At 39.8% G+C, this 22,948-nt stretch overlaps 1 protein-coding gene across 7 annotated transcripts in view; it reads left to right on the top strand.

Annotated features, from left to right (window-relative positions):
• Positions 1 to 1,761: 1,761 nt before the first annotated feature.
• Positions 1,762 to 22,948, top strand: part of ryr1b (ryanodine receptor 1b (skeletal)) — a 71,041-nt gene continuing 49,854 nt past the window's right edge. For all 7 annotated transcript variants that reach the window (XM_087176542.1, XM_087176541.1, XM_087176540.1 and 4 more), the window contains exons 1-7: positions 1,762 to 2,133; positions 17,801 to 17,920; positions 18,012 to 18,113; positions 21,895 to 21,969; positions 22,057 to 22,135; positions 22,284 to 22,396; positions 22,503 to 22,602. In XM_087176542.1, the coding sequence (XP_087032668.1) occupies positions 2,086 to 2,133; positions 17,801 to 17,920; positions 18,012 to 18,113; positions 21,895 to 21,969; positions 22,057 to 22,135; positions 22,284 to 22,396; positions 22,503 to 22,602 (637 nt within the window). In that variant the 5' untranslated portion in view covers positions 1,762 to 2,085. The remainder of the gene's footprint in view (positions 2,134 to 17,800; positions 17,921 to 18,011; positions 18,114 to 21,894; positions 21,970 to 22,056; positions 22,136 to 22,283; positions 22,397 to 22,502; positions 22,603 to 22,948) is intronic.

Genomic DNA, 22,948 nt, shown 5'->3' with positions numbered 1-22,948 from the left:
ATGACATAATGTGTGACTAATTTGTTCATGGGTATCAAACACTTCCTGTAATATTACATCTAAAAGCAAAAATCTTATTGGATGGGGGTCTGTGGTGTAATTTGCATCAGTTTAGGGTCGTGAAAATGTTTGAGAATCATTTACACAATCAATTATTGAGAGAAAATCAATTTTCTGTTGATTAGTCACTACCACCCTTAAAGGAACGACAAATCTCACATCTGACATTATTACCAGTAGATAGATAAATAGATTTAAATACAATTCTTTTTGGTGAAATGTCTCAATTTAATGACCTTTTTGGATTCATGTCCATTCATTAAGACACGTGACAGTTCGTCCCTGTTAAATCACTACAAAGATTTTTCACATGTGTGCATAGAGGGTACACAGAAATCTCTGGGGGCTGTGGACAGCAATATTATTATAATTAAGCGACTCAGATGTTAAAAAATAAAAGGCTAGTAATTAATTACTGTTCTTAGTGCAACTAAAACCTTTGCTAATACTGAAGCATAAAATCTGTTAAACAAAATTATGGGGAAGTGTGAAAGTGCACAGAGCTAATTAAAGCCTGACATAATGTCTGTGCAAAGCTTCTCCCCCTGTTATTGATTGGACTCTGGTTGCTGGACTGTAAGAAAGCGTCAGTAGCATCCACTTGACTGAACTTGCAAAGATGTAGATTGAGCTTTGCTTTGATCAAACAGATTTTAAATTACTTCAGGATACAGGCAATTTTTAAGTTAGGATTACTTGATCAATTCAGGAAGATCATGAATTATGTAATTGAATAACATTTACAACTGCCTGTTTTAGGTAATTGGAAATTGCTCATACCCATCAGCAAATTAATCAACAATTAAGTTATTCAGTTTACCTTTTAAGCCCTCTATCAAGCTAAATACTGAAATGAAACCCCTTGGTTTTTAAACTGTAATTCAGACATCAGTAATTTGAGGACATAAAGTAGGGCTCTGAAAACATGCAAAATGAGGCATTTAATCAATTAAAGGCCCTGCTAACTTATTTTCTTAATTAGCTACTCAGTAAAAGTGGTGCAGTCGTGAACACATTGTTACATTACAGAGTTAGAGATCCCTATATTAATGTTATGTCTCACTGGATTAAAGTAAGGTTAATAGTTGTTATGGATGTATCAATGTTGGAAGCACTTACATGCATTGACCATTCTGTCAATTTTACTGCCAATCAAGTTTAATCAATTGATTTAACAATTATAAAACAATATAATCAGCCCTAAGTAAAGTTAGTAGTTGCTGTTCTTACTCAAATACTGTGTAATGGTACATCCTCATCAGCTGACTGTCAGGTGATACAGACATCTAATTTGTCCACATAGCTCTTGCAGAGCGCAGAGGACCTAATACAGTGTCAATGCCCTGATTCTGAAGGTTTAAGGTACAGTGCGGCGGACTTATTCACTTTGAGGAGTTAAGGTGTGTGTATGTGCATCTGTTCCTACTGCACACTCCCTAAAGGCTAGTCCTCACCCCCCTTTCCTTTTATAGCCTCAGACATGTGGAAGGAGGGTAGGGAGGTGTGTGTGTGTGTGTGTGTGTGTGTGTGTGTGTGTGTGTGTGTGTGTGTGTTGGAGGGGGGCAGCCTGTGTGAAGGAGTGGCCCACTTCTACAAACATGGTGGCACAGTGGGATGGGAGCGATGTAAATGTGTAACAAGGTGTCTGCCCCTCCCTCACCCGTCCACCATCCCTCCCTCCCTCCCTCCCTCCCTCCCTCATCAGCGGTTGGGGGATGCAAGGCGAGAGGAGAGAGGAGCCAGGGAGAGCTTCGCCTCCCGTCACTCTCTCTCACAACAGCGTGAGAGCCACAGGACTCACGCTGTCCTCCAGCACACCCACACACACTAGCACTGAGAACGAGAGACACTGAGAGAGAGTGTGAGAGAGAGAGAGAGAGAGAGAGGGTTACAGAAACAAGAAAGGACCGGGAGAGAGGGAGGGACATAGCCAAGGAGATAAAAAAAAAATCCAAATCCTGAGGAGAGAAAACAGAAGGATTTTCTCTTTTCTCCCGAGGAGCTGCGAATAACCCTCGGTGAAGGATGGCAGAAGGGGGAGAGGGAGAGGAGGAGATTCAGTTCCTGCGAACGGTGAGTCCTGCTTACTTTCCTTTTCAGGAGGGCTAACCTGCACTGGCTGCTGGGGAGGTGTTTGGGAGGTGTAGAAGGAGATGGGGAGTTGTTATTAAAACACTGAGAAAGGAAATGAGATGATTAGAGCGGCAACTAATTAATACTCTTTACTCTTGACCTACAACTGCCTCATGATCTTCCAGCATCAACTTTATTGCTCCCTCAGTGTCCTCCGATCACTTTTGCTTTCCTGGCATTGGATATTTAAATCAAATCTGAAGTTGCAGTTGTCAGAGCCAAGGCCCGCTTCTGTATATAGTTGACTATTTTTGCAGCGTCCTGAATGTGCCATGACCTGCTTATTAGTTGCTCTCTTTAAACTTGGTAATTGATTTCTTCAATCTCTTGCGAGCGCACAAATCTCGGGTCGTTAACCTACATTACATGATCATATTTTGATCTTTTTAGAATGCGTTGTCCTCTCTTTTATATTACTTCCAGAGTGTTCTTGGCTTAAGAATAGGTGGGTATCAGTGTATGTATGTATGTGTGTGTGTGTGTGTGTGTGCGTGCGTGGGTGTGAGAGAGAGCACAGATAGATAGACAGGGGCTGGTGCATCTGTTAGCATCGTTATCTATTTATATCTGAGGAAAGTAGAGCCTGTCAGTGTCGGGTGAGGAGGCAGAGCAACAAGCAACCCAGAGCCTGCAGGGGACAGCTGGCCAAAGGCTGCATGTCTTCCTCGGAGAAGCTAACACACAGTTACAGTATAGAGATATGCACTTCACAGTCTCAAACACAGTGGAACCTGAAGACCCTGAAATTAACCTAAGACAGCGAGAGAGAGAGAGAGAGTAGCACGCAGTATATGAGAATAACACTAAATCAAATTTGTCTGAAATTACTATCTTTTTTATTTAATCCATGCTGTTTCCATGCGCTTGAACCTAAAATCAACCAACTTCTGCACCTAAAAAGTTCATCAGGAAAAGCCTTGAGAAACTCATTTATTGCCACCAGTATTCAACTGGAAAATCACAGGTTCAGTTAGTGTTTCCATCTAGAGCAACATAATTTGGTTGAAATCAATATCAAAAGAATATTTTGTAGATATTAATATGAAATCAGTGTAAGTACATTAATTTGATTTTTCTTTTCCTGAATAGCAGATTCAAGTGTTCGTGAAACATTTTGTTCATGAAACACTAATTGTGTTGGTTTTTAATAACAATTCATAAATGTAGACAAAAAAACTGTTGTTAAGAAATAACATGATACAATTCCAATGAAAGTCAGTAAACAATAATAATCATTTTTGCCTGGCTTTGTTTCCATCCACGATTAAGTGAGATGCTGGAATGTTCTCAAATAAGAGACTCATCCCTCCACACTTACTTTGTCTTTGAGAAGAGCATAATCCAAAAGCCAAATCCTCACACAACGGACAGTGAAATTTGTTTCTGTTAAAGCGGAGCTCTACCACTACCATTTCTGCAGTGTTTATTTAACTGTGAAATAACAGTTAAAGTACAAAAGAGCCCAGACAGCGGCATAGAGACAGACTTCAAGCAATGTACAATGATGGACAGGGTTCCTATCAAGCTTGTGGTGTCAGCTCATAATAACCATGAGCCAGCATTACAGAGCAACACAGCTGTTGCTTATATTACACAACTATAAACAGTGTTTTTTTTTTAAAAATTATCTTCAGAAACTGGCAAATGATTTGTGAAAGACAAATGCGAAACACTTTGGATGCCTTCAGTGGGTTTGTCCTTTGGTTCAAGAGGTTCAGTTAGGAGGAAACTATTAGACACCAACACTTCAAAAGGAAAAAACAATGCAGCTCTATGTGAATTATTAATGTCTCGTGTACTTCAATGGGTTTGTCTTTGACACTAACACTGTCGGGGTCAGGGGTTCAATCCCCACGCGCAATACAGGGCTAAAAATGTAAGTGCTCATGGAGCTGTAAGGCTCTTTGGATTAAAGCATCCACCAAATGGTCTTTTCTCTTTTAATTAGTGGCTAGTGATGGGAGGCATCGTGTGAGTCAGCTGTTTCTCTCAGCTGGGGTTTTTCCCTGGGTTATATTGGAGGTGGGAGGTGTGATACGAGTGTGTGCACAGAGGAGTTCTTACCTGGACCGACTGGGGCAGCAGACAGGAGTCATATTTTTACCTGATATAATCTTTTTGCAGTTACATAACCTGTCATGCAGGTTCACAGCCTGTGTGCCAAGGCTCACTTTTCAGCAGGAGGTTTAGCTCAGCCCTTGGAAGGCTTTCTGTTTCTGCAGCCCATCACGTTATCTCACAACTATTTAATGAAATCATCGGAGTCATTTGAGCAAAATTAGATTTTGAAGATAAAAGATATGCAGTTTTCATCACGTCAGTGTCGAGTATGACTAACATTTATGTTTAGTTTATGTTAGTTCTAACTTGCATTAATAACTGGTGCCAAGTAAATCTAGATTTCTCTCCTACAATGCACTAGTTTTGCTCCTTTGAATGCACAAAGATTGTAAAATTCCTGGGAAGAACATCATCCAAAACTTGCTTTTTAACTGGTGGTCTGACAGGCATCTTGCCTGTGTGCACAATAAGTTGACACCAGATGGTTTAGCCCTAAGCTACCTAAATTTGGTTTAGGAAAGCTTTTCAAAACTTTAATGAAGACCCTTGTATGATACAAGACGAAGGAGGAAGTGTGAGTGTCGGCCATGACAGGGCTGACGCGGAAACTGCTGTCGAGATAAATTTGCTTTATAGGATTTTACTAGTGATATCTTGGGGACTCAAATGGCACATCAGAAACGCCATCTTGTGTCCTTTAAGGTTTAGTTTAACTTAGTATCAACTTGTACATTTTGTTGTACTGTACGCCATGATTCATCATGCCAGCTGCTCTATATATTTTGCTGTCTATGTGATTGTACATGGATTAACCTGTCATGCTTACAAGGTATGGAATCAACAATAAACATAATGCTAATGTTTTTAATTTAACTGAAGATTCCCACAATTTTAAAAATGATCAATATCTCCTCATGTCCATCACGAGGATCTTTAGTGTGATGATGGTGCATACATGTAACAGACAACACAACACTGTATATGTTATTCTGGCCGCCCTCCTCCCTTGTGAGAGTAACTGAGAGTATGTAGGTGCTCCTGCAAACTGAGAAGCCTATTGTTGTCTATTTGAGGAAGGGGCTGAAAAAAAAAACATCATCCCTTCACTTTTATGATTTTCTCAGTTGTTTTACTTGTGTTTCACCCCTGCTGAGACTCATCCAAATACGAAGAAAAGCTGTGGGGGTGTGAGTTTGGGAATAAGGTAATGCAGTGCTGCTTATAGTGTTTTTTCAGATGGGGGTTTTGTTTAATAATAGGAGGAAATAAGAGGAGATTAAATCCTTTAAATGCTGAAAGCTGCTCAGTGTGACAGATGGGAACACAAGAAAATGTTATGCGTTCTGGGCATCTTCAACATATCTCCAGTGATCATTTTCACATCACAAAAGGCCACACACAGATTACTCAGCAGTGCTGCTCTATTCTATTCTAGGTTTTATTGTGTTATTGTAATACGGTCCAGGCCTGTGACTCATAGCGCTGAGTGATCACAGTATGGCTTGAATAGTTGTACAGTCTACACTCGCTAGTGGGGCTTAGTCGTGCCACCTGCTGTACAGTAGCAGGTCGCTTAAATTCTCTCTCCACTCAAACAGAGTGGATGCCCTCTGTTGAACTACCGGTGTCTAGTATTCAACCTCCTACCTAAAAAAAAAAAAAACACCCTGCAAGCATTCAGCCCCCACATTTGCTGTCAAGAGATTGGCTTAGCTTGCAATAGCCAGCAGTCTCTCCTTTTTTCTTTAGAGAAAGCCTCGAACAACAGCCACAGCCGGCTGAAATGTCTCCTGAGCTACAAACACACCAGAGTCTACATTAGGTAACAAAGAGTTCATACAATGGTCCTGTTTCTCTGCTGGTGAAGGTAAAAGCTGTGTCACTGTTTCACGATGCCACCTTTGTGGTGTGAATCGCACAGGCGAGTGAGTTTGAAGGGGTATTTGAGTTCCAGTCTATAACAGCAGTTTCTTTTTATAGTGTGCCACTATAAGTGCACACACTCTGGAGGGAGAAACCAGAGGATTCAGTGTCCTATTTGCCAGCATCCTTTGGGAGACATGGTGTGTGTGTGTATGCGTAGATGTGAAAGTGTGTTTGCGTGTGCGTCAAGTGAACTTGAGATCTTGTTCATTGTTGTCACAGTCAATTGTGACATTTGTGGCCTGGACTCCATAGTAACCTTTGACAGGGATCTCAATCATGCAGAAGCACTGATTTGGAGATTTGGAGGTTAAATGGCGACTGATGCCCCTGTTAGAACCAGGCTAAATACAACTGTGAAACAACTACACTGTATTTCAATGTCAAAGAGGTTCAACCACACATTGAAATGAAGTCTTTGAAATGCAGTGGAAACAATGGTTATTTGCAAACTAGATGTCTTTTAGTTTTCAACAAAGTTGACCTCAGGGGTGATGCAGACATCTTGACATCTTTTGACCTGCAAATGAACAATTCATTGCTTACTGGGTGGATACTGGCTTTTAGGTGCCCTGTGCAGGAGCTGAAGGACTTTACATTTCTGATGCTGCCAGTGACTGTGTTTTGCCTTGTTGCCTTTGTAGAGATACAGACGAGAGTTGCAGTGAGGGAGAAAGAGAGAGACGTGACATGCAGCAACGGTTCCTGGCTGGATAGCTGATGTCGTGGTTATATGTTATGCGTCTCAATCACACTCAGTTATTGGACACCCTGCATTTGACTTCTTTGATGGTGCTTTCAGGGGTTGGGCTGTGAAAGCCAGGTCTGGTTTGGATTCAGGTCCAAGTTGCTGTAATACACTCATTTCCTAATCACACTGTATGTAACTTCTCTTGCTCGGAGTCTCTCAATCAAAACAATAACAAAAGACCGCGTTGGGTGATGTCATGAAACAGCGTGGGATCATGGGGGTTGTTGTCCTCACCACCATTGCCATAAGCCTCTAATTATAACTGTTAAAAACACAGAGTGAAGCAGTTTCACGTTTAAAGTCAGTGTTTCGCTGATGCTGTACGGAGGACACGGGGTGCCAGGGAAGGGCTGGGAGCTGAGATTACTGCTAACCTTTGTTTTCATCGTTTTCTCTGATAAGTTATGAACCAGACATTCAGGAGGTATTTACCAGCAGCGAAATTATCCACAGAGGTGTCCTCTTCTTCCTAACAAATGGAGGAGGGTTACAACCGGTAGAAACACCCATAAATTAGTTTCACTTTAAAAATGACTGATTTGCTCTTTGGCGGACCCGGACTAGCTTGAAACTGAGACTGCTTACCTTTGTTTCTTTAATAACTTATGAACCAGACGTACAGGAACCAAATTATCCGCAGATGTGTCCTCCTCTCCATAACAAACTGAGCGAGGAATTAAAAATTCGCCAAAGCTCTTCGACGGACACAGGACAGGATGTCTCCAGCGGTTGGGAGCTGAGCTGCCTGAGTTTTTTCTCTGATGACTAAAATCCATCTGGTTAAAATATATAGTTAAACAAGCAAGGTGTAAAAAGTGTATATGGCATAAACTAGATAAAAGTCAATTTTGAGCTTCTGGCAGGCAACCACTATGCTGACCCATGCGCATAGACACAGACCCTTAACACCATTAAAATTATGTATTTCTTTTGGTTTGACAATTGCTGGAAACATTTGGGATAATTTAAGTACACAACTCTAACATATATAACATAGGTCTAGTCATTTTTAGACATTTTAGTGTGGAAAAGTTACACATAATAAATTCTATTGCGACAAATCTTTATCTTGTATCAGTTTATTCAATTAACAGAGCATTTTTGTAAAAACAAGTGTCAGATTTGCCCTTGTTAATTCATCAGTTTCATTACTTAAATTCGGTGTTAAAGTTAAACACAACCCTGACCTGCCTTTATCAAAAGGCAATTGAATGAAAAACAGGGATGACACGATCAAAATGCAGTTTGAACAAACATTGCCCTTTATATCACTAACCCTAACTAACTAACTTTGCAAAAACATTATCCCCACTTTTCCTCATTGCTTTGCTCCCTCACTCTTTCTTTGTTTGACCTTGTAGTCTTATTGCTGTTTGTCTATCACTGGTCTCCATAGACTGTGGAAACCCGAAGCTATGATACATATTTTATTGTTGCACTGCTGCTTATTTGTACAGAGACGCAGAGTCTCTCCCCATTTTTCATCCCAATTGTCTTTGTCCTCCCTCTCTCTCTGTTGCTATAGTTTACACACACACACACACACACACACACACACACACACACAGACTGTGTACATCAGTGAGCTACAGTAGCAGCAGATTTTGGGATGGCAGCAGATGATGGGTGAGGGTGAGGGAGGTGGGGAGGGTGCGAGCAAAGCAGGGCTTTAGAAGTGCTGAGCCCAGGAGATGAACACGTCCACAGCGGGACAGCAAAACACACACAGCCACAGACACAGACACAGACACACACACACACACACACACACACACACACACACATACATACATATACAGCACCTGTTAGTCTGCCTGCTTCGGTCACAGCAGTTTACACAATAAACAGGTGGTCTGGTCTACTCTGTTAGGCACGATAGAAACAGAGAGAGAGAGAGGGATCCTGCAGAAGCAAAGTGACACAACTGTTATGTAAACTGCTGCTGCTGTGTGTGTGTGTGTGTGTGTGTGTGTGTGTGTGTGTTTATATGTGTGTTTGTGTGCGCATGTGCATGTGCTTGTGCGATTGCGTGCATTTGCGCAGAGGCGTTGATTAGCTCTGTCACTTTATAGCTTAAAGGATCTAGGAAACTTTTCTGCATGCAGGTTCCCTATGGTCCTGTCCACGTTGATACTTCATGATGTTGCATAATCCATCACACTGAACAACAGAATCACATTAGTTTGTGTCACTATCACATCATAGCTTCGTACTTGGTAAAAGTCTGCATTGCTTTACTTCTCACCATAATGTAACTTTGGCAAACATAATATGGGTTTGGTCATTGTGATATACTACAGTAAGGCAAGTTTCTAGTAATCAGTAATGATAAAGTATACTAATAATACAATAATACATCGGATACATTTTCTGATCATTCATCATTCTTACAGAAATGAATGGAGATCAGCTTTCTGAAACATAGCAGCACAGTCTTGAAATTCAATGTGATTTGTTTTAAACCGTCTAAAATATGCAAAACAAATGATCTGGTCCCTTATAGCCCTTTAGAAGCGAGTACAGCATAAAGTGATTTGTAACTAAACAAGTCCAGATGCCCCTATGTTTACTTCCACATTGCTCCCTGACAATGCTTCGTTTCAAGATGCCAAAATCTTTCAGAATGTGTGTGCAGTCTGAGTTTTGTCATTGAGGAAAATATTGGAGATGATGAGGTAAATATGGGACTGTTTTGGACCCACTGTGCAGTCGTTTGGCTTGAGGCACTTGGATTATGTTGCAAAAGCTGTCTAGAGAAATCTGACAATATTTTTTTCAGAGCCTGTAGTCTTATTAACTAAATCAGAGACAAAACTATGAAGATTAACTTCATGTGCTTTGTGAACATGAAGGGAGGTTGGTGAAGGATATTTGAAATTTAATGTTTAACTCTTTCTTTTAACTGCCCACAAGTTGAATAGTGTCTTGACTTGAGGTTTTCTCTTCTATTTGGCTCTATATACGCTGCGATATTTCACATTTCAGTTTTTTTTTTTTCAATTATATTTTCTGAGGCTAGTTTCATCTGGGGACTATGGGATGGTGCTTGTCCTCCACTATAAATCTCTCTGTGCCTTAACTCACTCCTATATTCAATTTTTGGATTACACATGGTTTTATGCAGGCCCGCTGATCAGGAAAGTACTTTACTTTACTCTTAAGGCAAATGGACTTTTTTTTGGGATGAATTTTGGATTTAGGCCAGCTAAAATAATTTATTTATAACAGTGTTTTCCTTTGAATTGCTGCTGTCTGCCAGACTTATCGTCTTTCAAAGGGCAGAGGCTGTTTAATGTTTGATGTCTGATAGTTTGTAGCAGTTTAACTGAGCCAGAAGGGATTGAAGCCAATGTGTGCAGGATGTCAAAACACTGCATGTCAATGAAATTCACCTATAATGTTTCTCAGAATCTTGTGGTGAATTATCACTGCTAAAGTCTAGAGTAGCCAGGAGTGTAGTCATGAATGAAAACAATGAGATAAGATACGATGTTCATGCTATTTAGTTGTTTTTTTTCTCATTAACCTACATTTTAGCAACTTGATCTCATCTTTCTTTATGGATTTTTTGCAAAGTAGTCATGAATGATTTGAACCCTAACTGTGTTATCAGTGTTGCTTTATAACTGCAGTATAACCCACTGAGCTTTAAGACATTTCTGAGTGTATAAGTAAGTATAATATACTTTTTGGGGTAGTGATTGGTTGATTTTACTCAATTTGATTTTACTTACAGAGCTTTTTGCTCATCAGAAGTAGAAGTTATCAACCAGTTTTCCTGTGCTCAATGCTTTTCCTGTGAGCAAGAGTCTCTGTTGGCTCACTCTCCAAGTGAGACCTCTAAGTATCTGCTGGTCAGCAGAAGGAGGGAATGTGATAGTGACAGGTGCAGCCACCTAAAATAGGAGAGGAGTGCAGGGGGAAGGCCCAGGGCAGCGCGGTAGAGGTAATGGAAAAAGGGAGAGAAAAGAGGACGGCAATGAAATAATAAGAGGACAGAGGGAAAATGTGGGCGAGGAGAGTATAGCAAAGGAAAGAGTGGAATGAGACTGAGCACGATAAAGAGACAGAGAGAGACGGCAGCAAAAGCTTTTCCGTCTCAAGCTCCCTGTAAATTTTGTGCATCATAACTTATCTGTAAAACCCAGTCGGACATGCCATTAGACAGGCACACACACATAGATACACTCATGGGACTGTAATGACTCCTGCATTACTGCAGCAGTAGCAAACATTTTGTTATTTTACCCAGGATTTTTTCAAAAGTGTGTAGCTTATGTTGTTTAATCATAAAATTATTTATAAATGAAATAATTGTGGCTCTGTTGTTTGGTGTCCCACTGTCTACAGGGGCTTTTTCTCTTGTGTTGTAGTGTGACGCTTGAGGCAGGATAGAGTTCATCAACACTTTTACCAGGAAGATGGAAACTTAAAAGTTTCGGATTTACAGAGTGTTTGAGTAGGAATTAATTAACTGTGTTGTATTGTGATGCCAAAGCAGAGAGGAAGAAGCTTTGCCTTTGATGCAGCAGAGTACAAGCTTTTGCAAACTTTGTGTAGATTTTAATGGACTGTAGGGTTATCACACTCTGTCAGGGCCATCACTGAACCCTTAACTGTAGTGAAATGACAAATAAAAGGCAATTTGCAAGTTGCTCAGTGGACGTTGGGAGCACTACCACCACAGTATTAAATGACTCACTGAATTAAGTTTGGAAATATCTGTGTTGTTAGAGATAAGCTGTAAGAGAGAGCGAGAGAGAGACAGAGATAAGGGAAGAAAAGAGATTTATCGAGACTTTAGCGAAGTTGTTTCTCTACAAATTGAGATACTGTCTGTTACTTTTTTTTCCCCTTTTTTAAATGTACTGTATATTCACCCCATAAAGCTCATATAGAACAATCTAGAGCCTGAGCGATTTATCGATACTGGCCTATCACAGTTATATCTGTATCGGCGCATATATATATATTCACTGATATGCGGTGATATGAATACTTTTATTAGCAATAATGCAGTGGAAATGCTCGGGTCAAGTCAAATCATATAGACAGCTTTTTATGTATATTATGTATTTTTTATACAAGTTATATATATATATATATATATATGTATATAATATATACATATTTGTTATTATGTTTTCTATTAATAATTATTATATATTATATTTTTATAGTTATTTTATTTAATTCCCAATTTAGCGATATCAGAATTTCTTACTCCCTGATATTGGTATCGGCATCGTCCCCAAAAATCTAATATCGGTCGGGCTCTAACATAAACCTCCATCACAATGTTTTTTTTGTAGATTGTTGCAAACAGTGGTCCCTCTTAAACATCCATCCTTTCACTTAATGTCTTTAAAGATGGTAAATTAATGGCAGTGTGTTGTGATGCAGGTAGTTATCTGCAAGGAAACTTGTGACTTGTGCAGTGCTCAATCTGTATCTGTTGACACTGGTGAGTTAAGGAGATGGTTTTGCTATTTTGGAGTTGATATGTTAGAGATGGTGTGTAGGCCTGGAGTGTACTGTATATAAACTAAATGTTTCTCCAGATCTTTATCCTCAGGTAGCACAGACGCATAATCCCTCAGTCTACAGTTTTATCAAGACCATGAAAAGGGCCTAATGTTATAATGCTGTAGAGACATTAATTGTGAAAAAATAACAATTTCATAAAAATTGAAATATTGAAAAGAACGATGATACAGGAATGTAATAAACAAAAGCATCAGGGATAAAAGTTGTTTCGAGAGACATTTCAGGCAGCAGAAGAGAAAACATGAGTGAGAGCACGTGATTTACCAGAGTGAGCGTGCCACAGTGCCCCTCAGACTGCAGTGTGATGGAGGATGCTGATAGTGCACCTGTACAGTCCTTTCTAGTTTTCAACAGGAAACCCCATCACCACTCTCCCCTCTACCTTACTGAGCTGTTCCTCTCTCCCACCCACATACTGTGCAATGTGCTGTCCCTCACTCTTTTTATGTCTGCAGAAATATAATCAATGTCTTGGGGTGGCCTGCATCAGCACACTTTCTCGAACAAATCTCGAACTGTAAAGAGAGAATGGATGTGTTATTCATTTGCTGAGAGTGATGTGATTACTGAGCAGGTTTTCAGTGGCATGGATGAATTTGAGAGTGTGGCATGAATGGCTGAAGAAGTAAATCAATATTGAGATGAAAATATTCAAAAGATCATGAACTGAAATAAGCATTTAAACAAATCATAGTGTAAAAGTTCAGACTGTGCTGAAGCTGCCCTGTTAACTTGCGAACAAAGCAGGGCAAAGAAATCATATTGTGATTATTTTAGCCGATATTGTGATCGCGATATGAGTCACAATTTCAGTTGAATCAGGTCATGTTTGCATTTCATTTTCACTGAAAAAAGTATAAAAATAATGATGATGTTACTTTTGTCGGGGCACCAAACAAGGATGTTCCTTTATGTCTGGAGAATATGATTTGTAGGCGTCTCTGTAGCACCACAATGGTTCACTTATGGTCTGTTGTGACACATTTTACCTTCATCAAAAAAATGGCAGCTCCTGTGACTTGGATATTGTCTTAATAATGTTTTGATTGATTGTTCAGACCTAAAACAAAGTAAATAAAAATAAGATATTAATGGCTGTCAATGCAAAGGATTTGAATCAAGGAGATAAATATAAGTTTACCATGTAATTTGGAATACTGACATTATTAAGATAATGCTGCAGTATATAACAGTATTTATTATTGTTATATACTGCATATGTTTTCCACATCAAACATGTATTATAGATAAGAAAATATATAAATATCTCAGAAAATATAGATTCAAATAACCATAGCCATTTGTCATGAAAACTAAAACCAGATGATTACATGTCTTTTCATGTTGGTCACATGCCATGTGCCTTTTTTGTTTGTGTTTTTCTTGGTAATGAATAGGAAGGTTAATATGTTCTAAAAAAATTTCAAGTTTGTTTTTTGTTAGACATGAAGTTGAAGGTCGAGGGTTAGAGCTAGAGTTAACTATTTGGACACTGCAACAGTGATTACTGAATTACACAGCCACCAGCCCCAGTTTCATAGTTGTGTTGTACTTAATGTTGTACTTATGTTACTTAAGTTTTGAACAGACAACAAAACCTGAACCAGCCGGTTACCTGCAAGTGGAGAAGACAAACCTCCCAACTACATTTTAACAGTGTATTAGCACTTAGCTGGATGCTGGTATTAAGATCCATTATAGCACCAATTGAGATAAATTACCAGATAAACTTAACGATCGAACACACTCTGCCGACAGCGACAGTATCAGTTATGTGTATGGTTGAAGAATGTCATGTGCCCATCCTGTCCTACCACATAGTTTAGGAGAGCGTGGGAGGATCGTAGGAAACACATATCTCTCACCATTCTGCATGTGTTTTCTTGTTTGGTTCCTGTGTGTGGGGGGGCGGGCACCATGCCTGCTTGTCTGGGGAACCCTGGCTATCCTCTGTCTGCAAGTGCACCATCAGATGTCCCTAGAGAATATACAAAGGTGTCTGCTTTCAGGCGCTATCTATGCCTCTGGCTGTAAATCTCTGCTGCATTACACACCTCTATTTGCACACACTAGTGTGTTTGTTTGTGTCTGTCAATTTACATCCAATTGTCTCTACTTCTCCCTCTGACCCTGAGAATCCACATAGCCCACATGCTTCAGCCGCCAAGTCCAAACATGGTTTGGCTGTAACTCTACACCCACCATGTTGATGGGACATCAAATGAGTTTCATCCACATATCTTTGCCCACAGCACAGGTAGAAGTGCAGTGGGTCAGGTGGGTGATAACCAGCACATCCTGGATTTCAATCAATGCTGCCCACCTGTCTTGGCTCCATCAAATAAGGTCATGTGAGATTAACAAATAATCAAGCGTTGTGGTTGGCTTACAACAAAGCGTCAGTTGCACATCCTGAAAGCTGCCTCTATTAATAAAAGGCTGAGTTAAGCCCAGGGGTTTCTGTGGTCTCTGAATCAGCTTTTCACATGGTCAGATTGGAAGTGATTCACACTGTGTGACTCTCAGAAGGACACGGCTCTGTAGTTGCTAATGCACTTGATAGACTACTATTATAAGTCTGAGTGCCCTAACATTAAGGCTGGAACAACAAGTCCAACCATGTACCAGCAAAGTGTTGGCAAATGCTGGCTGAGGCTTTTGTGTTTTTCTGCTCCACCTGCCAGTTTGGCAGGTAACCAGCCATTTTCTCAAGATTCTCTCTTGTGCTTCATATCGTACATGCGAGTTAAAACTGTAAAATACCTGGTTAGAATCAATTCTGTGGGTTTTTAAAGCAATAGTGTGGTTCCTTTTTCCTTGCAATAATTTTTGTATGTTGGCTACTGAGTCATAAAATGCCCTATTTCACAAAAACCTTTTGTTTTTGTTATTAGCAATAATGATAGCCCTTATTTTTGTAGCACTTTCAAGAATATTGGTGCAAAATGCTTTACATTTGAGATACTTTGAAAAATTAATAAAGATAAAGGCAATGAGATTTGAGTTGCCTGTTAAGTGCCTGAATCCTTGAGGTCTCACAGTCCTCCTGAGCCTCCTCTTACTTTTTCATTTTGCCTATAGAGCTAGAGTGATGAAGCACATTAAGTCTGCTATGTACGACTTGTGACTGTAGAAATGTACGGAAGCCACTGGGTAGGACTCCTGTATAATGTTGGGGCATATATCGTCTATGGTTGTCATCTGATCGCACATCTTGTCTCGGTGCAATGAGTCACTAGGTTCCTTCGGTCTGCTTTTAGACACCAACAAGCTCAGCCCTTTTTCCTTAATGGGGACTGCAGTCTCAGTCTGTGTGCACTGTCCTCAAAACATAGCCAGTTTAGCCCATTTTAACCTTGCCTATCCCATTTCAACATCACTTTTTCTGTCACATTATGACTTCTCTGCGATGATGCTGGGATTCATTGTAATCTATGGTCAGCCTTGATAAAACAAAGATCCATGTAGTGCATATAGTTATTGGTCTGGAGCTCAGCTTCGAAGGCTCAGCTTTGAAGTGGTGTGAGTTGAAGGTATTGTTTTTGTACAAAGGAGGTGGGAAAGATATTCCACCACTTTGTTTCTAACATGATTGAGAACTTGTTTTCTATTTTGCAATACCTCTGAGATTCACTTTTTTGCAAAAAATTCATGTTTTCATGATGTATATACAGTTTTAGTAGCACTTGAGTTTCATATTGAGTGGTGTTGCTCATGTCTGCAGTGAAGGAGAGAGGGCACATTGCTCCACTTTTTGGAGTGCAAAGCAGGGAACACGAGGACAGGACAGAGGAGACATTTCTAGGCTGAGGAGAGATAGATGATAGCCCCGCCATCAGAAGAGGGGACACTCTTCAGCCAAAGAAACACTAGAGGCCTCTCGGTGGAAGAGGGGAGTAGATATTATGAGGTCACTGATCTGCATCACTTTCTATACTCCTGCAATGTGCCATAAACATAGACATGCAAATTCCTGTGCTGCCCTCTGCCTCTCTTTAAAGTGCCTGCCTATTATCCTAAACAATACTGTAAGTCCTGACACATCGATGGTGCAGAATCACAAGGGCACAACGGCGAGTCGAGAATGAGAAGACAGAATGATTCATTAGTTGTTAGACAAGAGGGGAGGAAAGACAGGAAGCTGTCCAGAAGTGTAGAGAGGAATATCAGTCAGGTTAAGTGATGGATCCACTTGCATAATGACTGAGTAGAAGGAGCAGCTGAGAATGTTGAGTGTCAGGTGTGGGTTACGCAGGGGAGGGGGTGTTTATTGCTGTATTTACACCAGTCTCTAGAGGGTCCAGGCATTGACGAGGAGCACCAAATTACTGTCTGTTAGTATGCTGCTTGTAAAATGGAGTTGCATGTATCTATTGTGCCGCCCCTTACTTTGAGTTGCTGTTTGCAGTCTTCTCAGCTTCTCACTTCAAAGACCATATCAGTGGTTTTACCAGTTTTTCCCTCTTAACCGTGAATAGTATATATATACATATTTATATATATATATATGTTTGTGTGTGTGTGTGTGTGTGTGTGTATACATTACTGCAGCCAATATTACAATTATTAATTATTATTCCTATTTTTCAATACACTATTGGTTCTCATCCACTTAGGTATGATATGAACATCAATTAGGAGGCTCTTGCTTTAGTTGTGTAATCCAGCACAGTGAACATGATGGCAATGCAGTTTAAGCTCAAATTGATTTGAAAAATTGTCACTGTTTTGTGCAACATTGACGTAACTTTGAAATTAATACAGATGTTAACATTCACAGTGATAGATTATTTAGATAAAGCAGAGTATGGAAATAAATGAAAGCCAATGGCTACCTGAAAAGTAAGAAAATTTGTTCAAAGCAGTGCACCATAATTCGCAAAAGCCTCAGCAGCACTGCACAGTATTAATGATTTGTAGTAAAAGTAGCAGTAAAACATATATAATCACTGGTATTGTTATTTTGGTTTAGTCATTGGGTACTATTCAGTGTGTACACATACAAGTGTCTTTTTAAAAAAATGTGCTATAGCAAGTTCCTCTTTTGCACTTATAAAGCGTGTCAGTTTAGTCAATAAAAGGTCAGTTTTCTAAATAACAATGCCTGCTACAAATGTCAATTCAGTTTTATTCGATGCTTTAAAAACTTTTTACTAACACATGAAAAAGCAGGCACAGCAGGGTCAGCCAGCAGAAAAAAATCAGATGTAAGGCTAATAAGTGTGTGGTTAAAAGCCTAAATTCATAGTGAGCATAAAATAGTGTGTAAGTGAAAGGCCACTGAGTGAATGTGTTCTTAACCCTGTGTTTGTGTTTTGGATGCAGGACGACCAGGTTGTTCTGCAGTGCACTGCCTCCGTCCTGAAAGAGACGATTAAGCTATGTCTGTCCTGCGAGGGCTTCGGGAACCGTCTCTGCTTCCTGGAAACCACATCCAACGCTCAGGTGAGATGCTGGTCTCCTCCCTCCCTTTTGTTTGTTCTGTGTGTAATCTTGTTTTTAGTAACTTCGTTTCGTGCTGTGTATACGTTTGCAGAATGTGCCCCCGGACCTGGCCATATGTACCTTCATTCTGGAGCAGTCGCTGTCGGTTCGTGCTCTGCAGGAGATGCTGGCCAACACGGTGGAGATGACCGAGGTAGGAGTCAAATGCAGACATAAAGAAATGAGTAATAGATAGAGGAATCTATGGACGTGACAGGTCAAGTAGGCACTTAAGAGGACTATGACTTACGAATGGCAAATGGTCGAGACTTTGGTAGGGAGATTTTCCCCCCTCCTTTCTGACTTATAAAAAATGTATTTATTCTTTTTTACGATGTATTCTGCTGTTCCTGTCTCCCGTCGGTTTCACCGTCACAGGATAGAGTTCTTCAGTTTCAGTTGGGATCGCTGATGTAGATTTGTGATATGTAATGAATCTGGTTTTGTTGAGGCCTACAGTCTTTTTGTAGTATTCCTCAGTACCATTCACTGAGAGGAACATTACAACATTTTTGGAAATATGTATGTTTGCTGTCTTACTCAGAGTCACATAAGAAAATGAACACCAATGTAATCTTTGTGTTCAGGATGTTACAAAGAAGTGTTTCACCTAAAAGGAGCAAAAGGGCCTTACAAAATTTTCAAAACTGTCATTTTTTGTGCAGTATTTAAAACAAATAACATTCAGCACATTTAGCCTCCAGAGGCGGGTCTCCTCTGAATCCAGACTAGGACACAGATATATACATTTGCTTTTGCTCCTCTCATGTGACTGTTGGTAATAGGGAAACCAAGCATATTTCCTAAAAAGATAAAGTTTATTTTTTATCAGCTTTAATCTGCTTACCCCAGCTATGCAGCTCATATACTGTAGCTCTTTAACACATTTTTTATTTCTTCATTATTATAATTATTTACAGACGATAGATAAGGAGTCTGTGTTCTGATTATAGTTTAAAATGTATGATTGTTTTTAGAATATTATTTACTAACACTGCTGAAACATATCCAAAACATGAGAGACCTATCTAGCATTAGCCCGTGTATTAAAAGATTTGTCTGTTATTTTGGGTTTGATATCTGGTTACAGTCATGACTTTCTTTGGTTGGGCTACTTCCTTGTTTACATATGGATCACAGATTTGGCCTTTAAACATTAATACCAAATTTGGCTTAGAGGTTCATTATACAGCATAAGGTGCATCATGATCCTTCAGTCTATGTGAGCACCATAGATGGACTTATTCTTTGCTTTTATTTTATTATGATTTTTTTACTTGCTATCTGACACCCCCTCCCCTCCCCTTCCCTTCTTGCTCGCTGCCAAGCAGACAGTCGATTTGGACAAATGGGTATGTCTGTTAACATGTCTTATTTCCTGTAACTTGTGTCCCAAACAACCTGGCAACTGTCCTCGTTCCTGTCCTGTTGCCCACTGGATGTCCTACTGAATGAAATAGTGGTGGTGTTGTTCAAATGTTTTGATCATATCCGTTTAGCCCTCACCTCAAGGTGGCGATTGCTCAGTGCACTTGCTATTCATTTTTAGCAACAGTAACTGATGAGGTCCAAGTAAACAATTATAGTATCTTTACAGCTTTCCTTTATGCTGAGCTGTTCTTTATTTACCAAAACAGAATTCTTACTGTTAAAAAAATGTTGTATTGTTGTAGTGATCAAGATTTTATACATTTATGTATTTTTTTCTAATAATTACAGCTGCATCTGTCCTATGATTGAATTAGCTAGCCTAGAATATCAGACCTAGCCATGTGTCACAATGCATCGTTCATTTGCATTTCATGCAGAAATAGCACAGCCCTAATACCCTTATCATAAATATGACCCCGCCTTGCTTGATGTACCTTTTGTTTCAGCACATTGTTCTTCGTTAGTCTTTGACGACGTTCTGTTTCCCCTTTTAGACAAAATGTGTTTTCTTAAGCCAAGTTAGATGATGGTACTGATGGCTTGTTATCAGGCAAGACTCATCTAACATGGCTCAGACATGGAAATCCACACTATATTTAACTTCTTAATATGGATGAAACTTGTTTGGTGGACAACAAGCCGAACGTAGGTCATATCATATAATTCTGATGTATTTGCAGCCATCTATCAATCCAGGCTCACTCTGTTAGTCCCTCTGAATCAACGACCCAGCTTTTGTAGGCTCTCAATTGTTTTTATCAACATTCAACAATCATATAGTGAGAAATCCAGCTTAGAAGAACACATTGCAGCATATTTATCAGTTCACCAACCTACGCGACCCTCAACCAACAACAATGTGAGGCAGACCCAAGATGTATTGTGTTTTTGGTGTAACTCACTTTTCTAAGAAACCCTCTTGTTAATTATGTTGCAACTACTGCCCTCTCCACACATAGTTGATAGCAAAACATTGATACCCACCCTCTGGGATTGTCAGCAGGCACTCTGGAATATTTTGGAAAGCACAAATTGAAAAAGTATCTCAGGCAAGTTCAGGGAATGTGAGTGCAACAATGTACAGTATTTAAGATAACTTATTGAGGAAATATAATAATTCAGAAGTCAAAGATGGCACTAGCATTTAGTTCTCAGACTGTCCGTACTTTGCATAATAGTTAACTTTGTATACCAGTCTACCAGATGGTCAGATTTTAGTACCTTGTTGGCGCGTATAGTTTTAGAAGAATATGGACAGAAAATATCAGTATCATATTTCAGATGAAAGAAACCTCATTTGGCTGAGGTTAGCGGAACTTAAGCTAGTTTTAAGAGATGCTCTCTAATTGCAGCATTTTATTAGCTGCATTATTGTGGCTAGTTTGGCCTGAAGAGAAGATGTGGATGAGCCAGAACTTTCTAATGGTGAGCAGGAGGATGAGAATAGCATGGCATTCAGCCCAGCAGAGGATCTGGATAGAGGGAAACTGGATACCCCAGAACTCTGGACAGGCCTGTTTAACTCATAAAACACACACACACAGACACACACACGCACCCCACCACCACCTGTCCTAATCATGCCTAGTGCTAATATGGACCAGGGCGAATGGTATAGTGCAACTCCTTGACATACCTGCCCCTGACTCGCCCCAGTGGATTATGGGTGCTTAACGCAACATAAAGGCTAAGCGTTATCTTCCTGTTGCCTGAACTTGATAGTTGTTTTGGCTAACCTATCTACAACTGCCATCAGTAATTGTGTTTTCTTGTTTCATCCTTGCTGGATGTTGAGAAAAGGTAGGATGGCTTAATGTGTTTGCCTTTGTGTGAGATTGTAATGTGTGATGACTAGATTCAAAGTTTTAAGTTTGTTGTTCGTTGTGTAAGACTTTATCAGTCACATCATCGTGATACCTTCTCTGGAAATTGTGATTTACAGCAAAATATTGTCCCAGTTTCACCAGTATCTCATCCCTGCTTTGTTAATGATGCGGTTCTTTTTGTGTTTTCTCCTTCTATTTGTATAAGAATGGACCCAACAAGTTGTGTATCATTTCTGTTTTGGGAAAAAAGTTACTGTACAGGGCTGTGAAGCCTTTAATTAGTATTGGAAAATCATTTTAATCACATACACTTAGCCCGTCTGAGAGAATAGATAAGGGATATACTTGGAGTACACAGTGTATGCTTCATATGCAACATAAACAGTAATATTAACATACAGCAATGTTAAATTCAACACACAGTGCTACATATAACATAGAATTATAAAGTACAGTCTCAACAAACACAAACGTGTCAACAGAAGTTGGTGATGATTTGTTGTGATCCAGTCATTTACAGTTACTGTCCGTTTGAACTCCTAATGTATTCTTCTGACTCCTGGACCTTCAAAAATATTTTCTTGTTTTCTTCCCTTTATGATCAAGGTATAGTTAAAGACTATAGTCAGTCATATCAGGCTGGTGCATTAAATATTATTCTGTCTTCTACCACTCCAGTCGTCCCAAGGTGGAGGTCATCGTACCCTCCTGTACGGTCATGCCATCCTTTTGAGACACCACCACTCAAGCATGGTAAGACTGCTAATTACCAGTTTGTTTACTGTTAAAAAAATTTTGACAAATTTCTGGTCACGTCCTGAATAAAAACTTTCTCCCCAGTACCTGAGCTGTTTGACAACATCGCGCTCACTCACGGACAAGCTGGCCTTCGACGTGGGCTTACAAGAAGATTCCATTGGTAGAGCCAAACTTTGAGATCCTTTTTAAACATATTAGTGAACGTTTTTGGTTTTTTGCTTAAAGATACTTTGAGTGAACATATCAGTTGCAAGTGTCCATCTCCGTGGGGAAATTTAGGTAGGTTTGTGCTCTTGTTCTTCTTGCAGGTGAGGCATGTTGGTGGACCATTCATCCAGCCTCTAAGCAGAGGTCAGAAGGTGAAAAGGTCAGGGTGGGTGACGACCTCATCCTTGTCAGCGTGTCCTCTGAGAGATACCTGGTAAGACTCCTCATACTCTGTCCACTTTGCTGTTACACAATGGGGGGATTTAGCCATAATATAACCTCTGCTCTTTTCCAATCTTTTTCTTGTCCCCTGTCCTCAGCATCTGTCTTATGCCAGTGGAGATCTGATGGTGGATGCCTCCTTCATGCAGACTCTGTGGAACATGAACCCAATCAGTTCAGGATGTGAACTAGCTGAAGGTATGAATGAATGAATGAATGAATGAATGAAATTTATTCGAACAAACGTGCAAGAATATATACAACCAATAGTAACAAACAGAAAACATAATGCAGGAAAGGTAAATGATAATCCTCAACAAAAAGAAAAAAGGAAAAGTAGCTTTCTTGCCGACAAGCTCGAAAGGGAGTAGGAAGAAGTAAAAACTTATTTACTCCTACCCCCCAACCTGCTTCTTAAACTTTGGAAACACACAGTTCATACGCACACATGTAGAAACACACACACTTATACGTAGATAATCTACACATTTCATAGTCACAGAATTTTAACTGTGAGCATATGAAATCCAGAACAAGGTACTTT

The sequence above is a fragment of the Seriola lalandi genome, unplaced genomic scaffold (assembly GCF_002814215.2).
Source record: "Seriola lalandi dorsalis isolate HSWRI2012SDOR001 ecotype SW California unplaced genomic scaffold, Sedor1 jcf7180002054560, whole genome shotgun sequence".
NCBI classification, from domain to species: domain Eukaryota; kingdom Metazoa; phylum Chordata; class Actinopteri; order Carangiformes; family Carangidae; genus Seriola; species Seriola lalandi.
The sequence above is the reverse complement of the archived record's forward strand: the minus strand, read 5'-3'. Positions and strand labels throughout refer to the sequence as shown.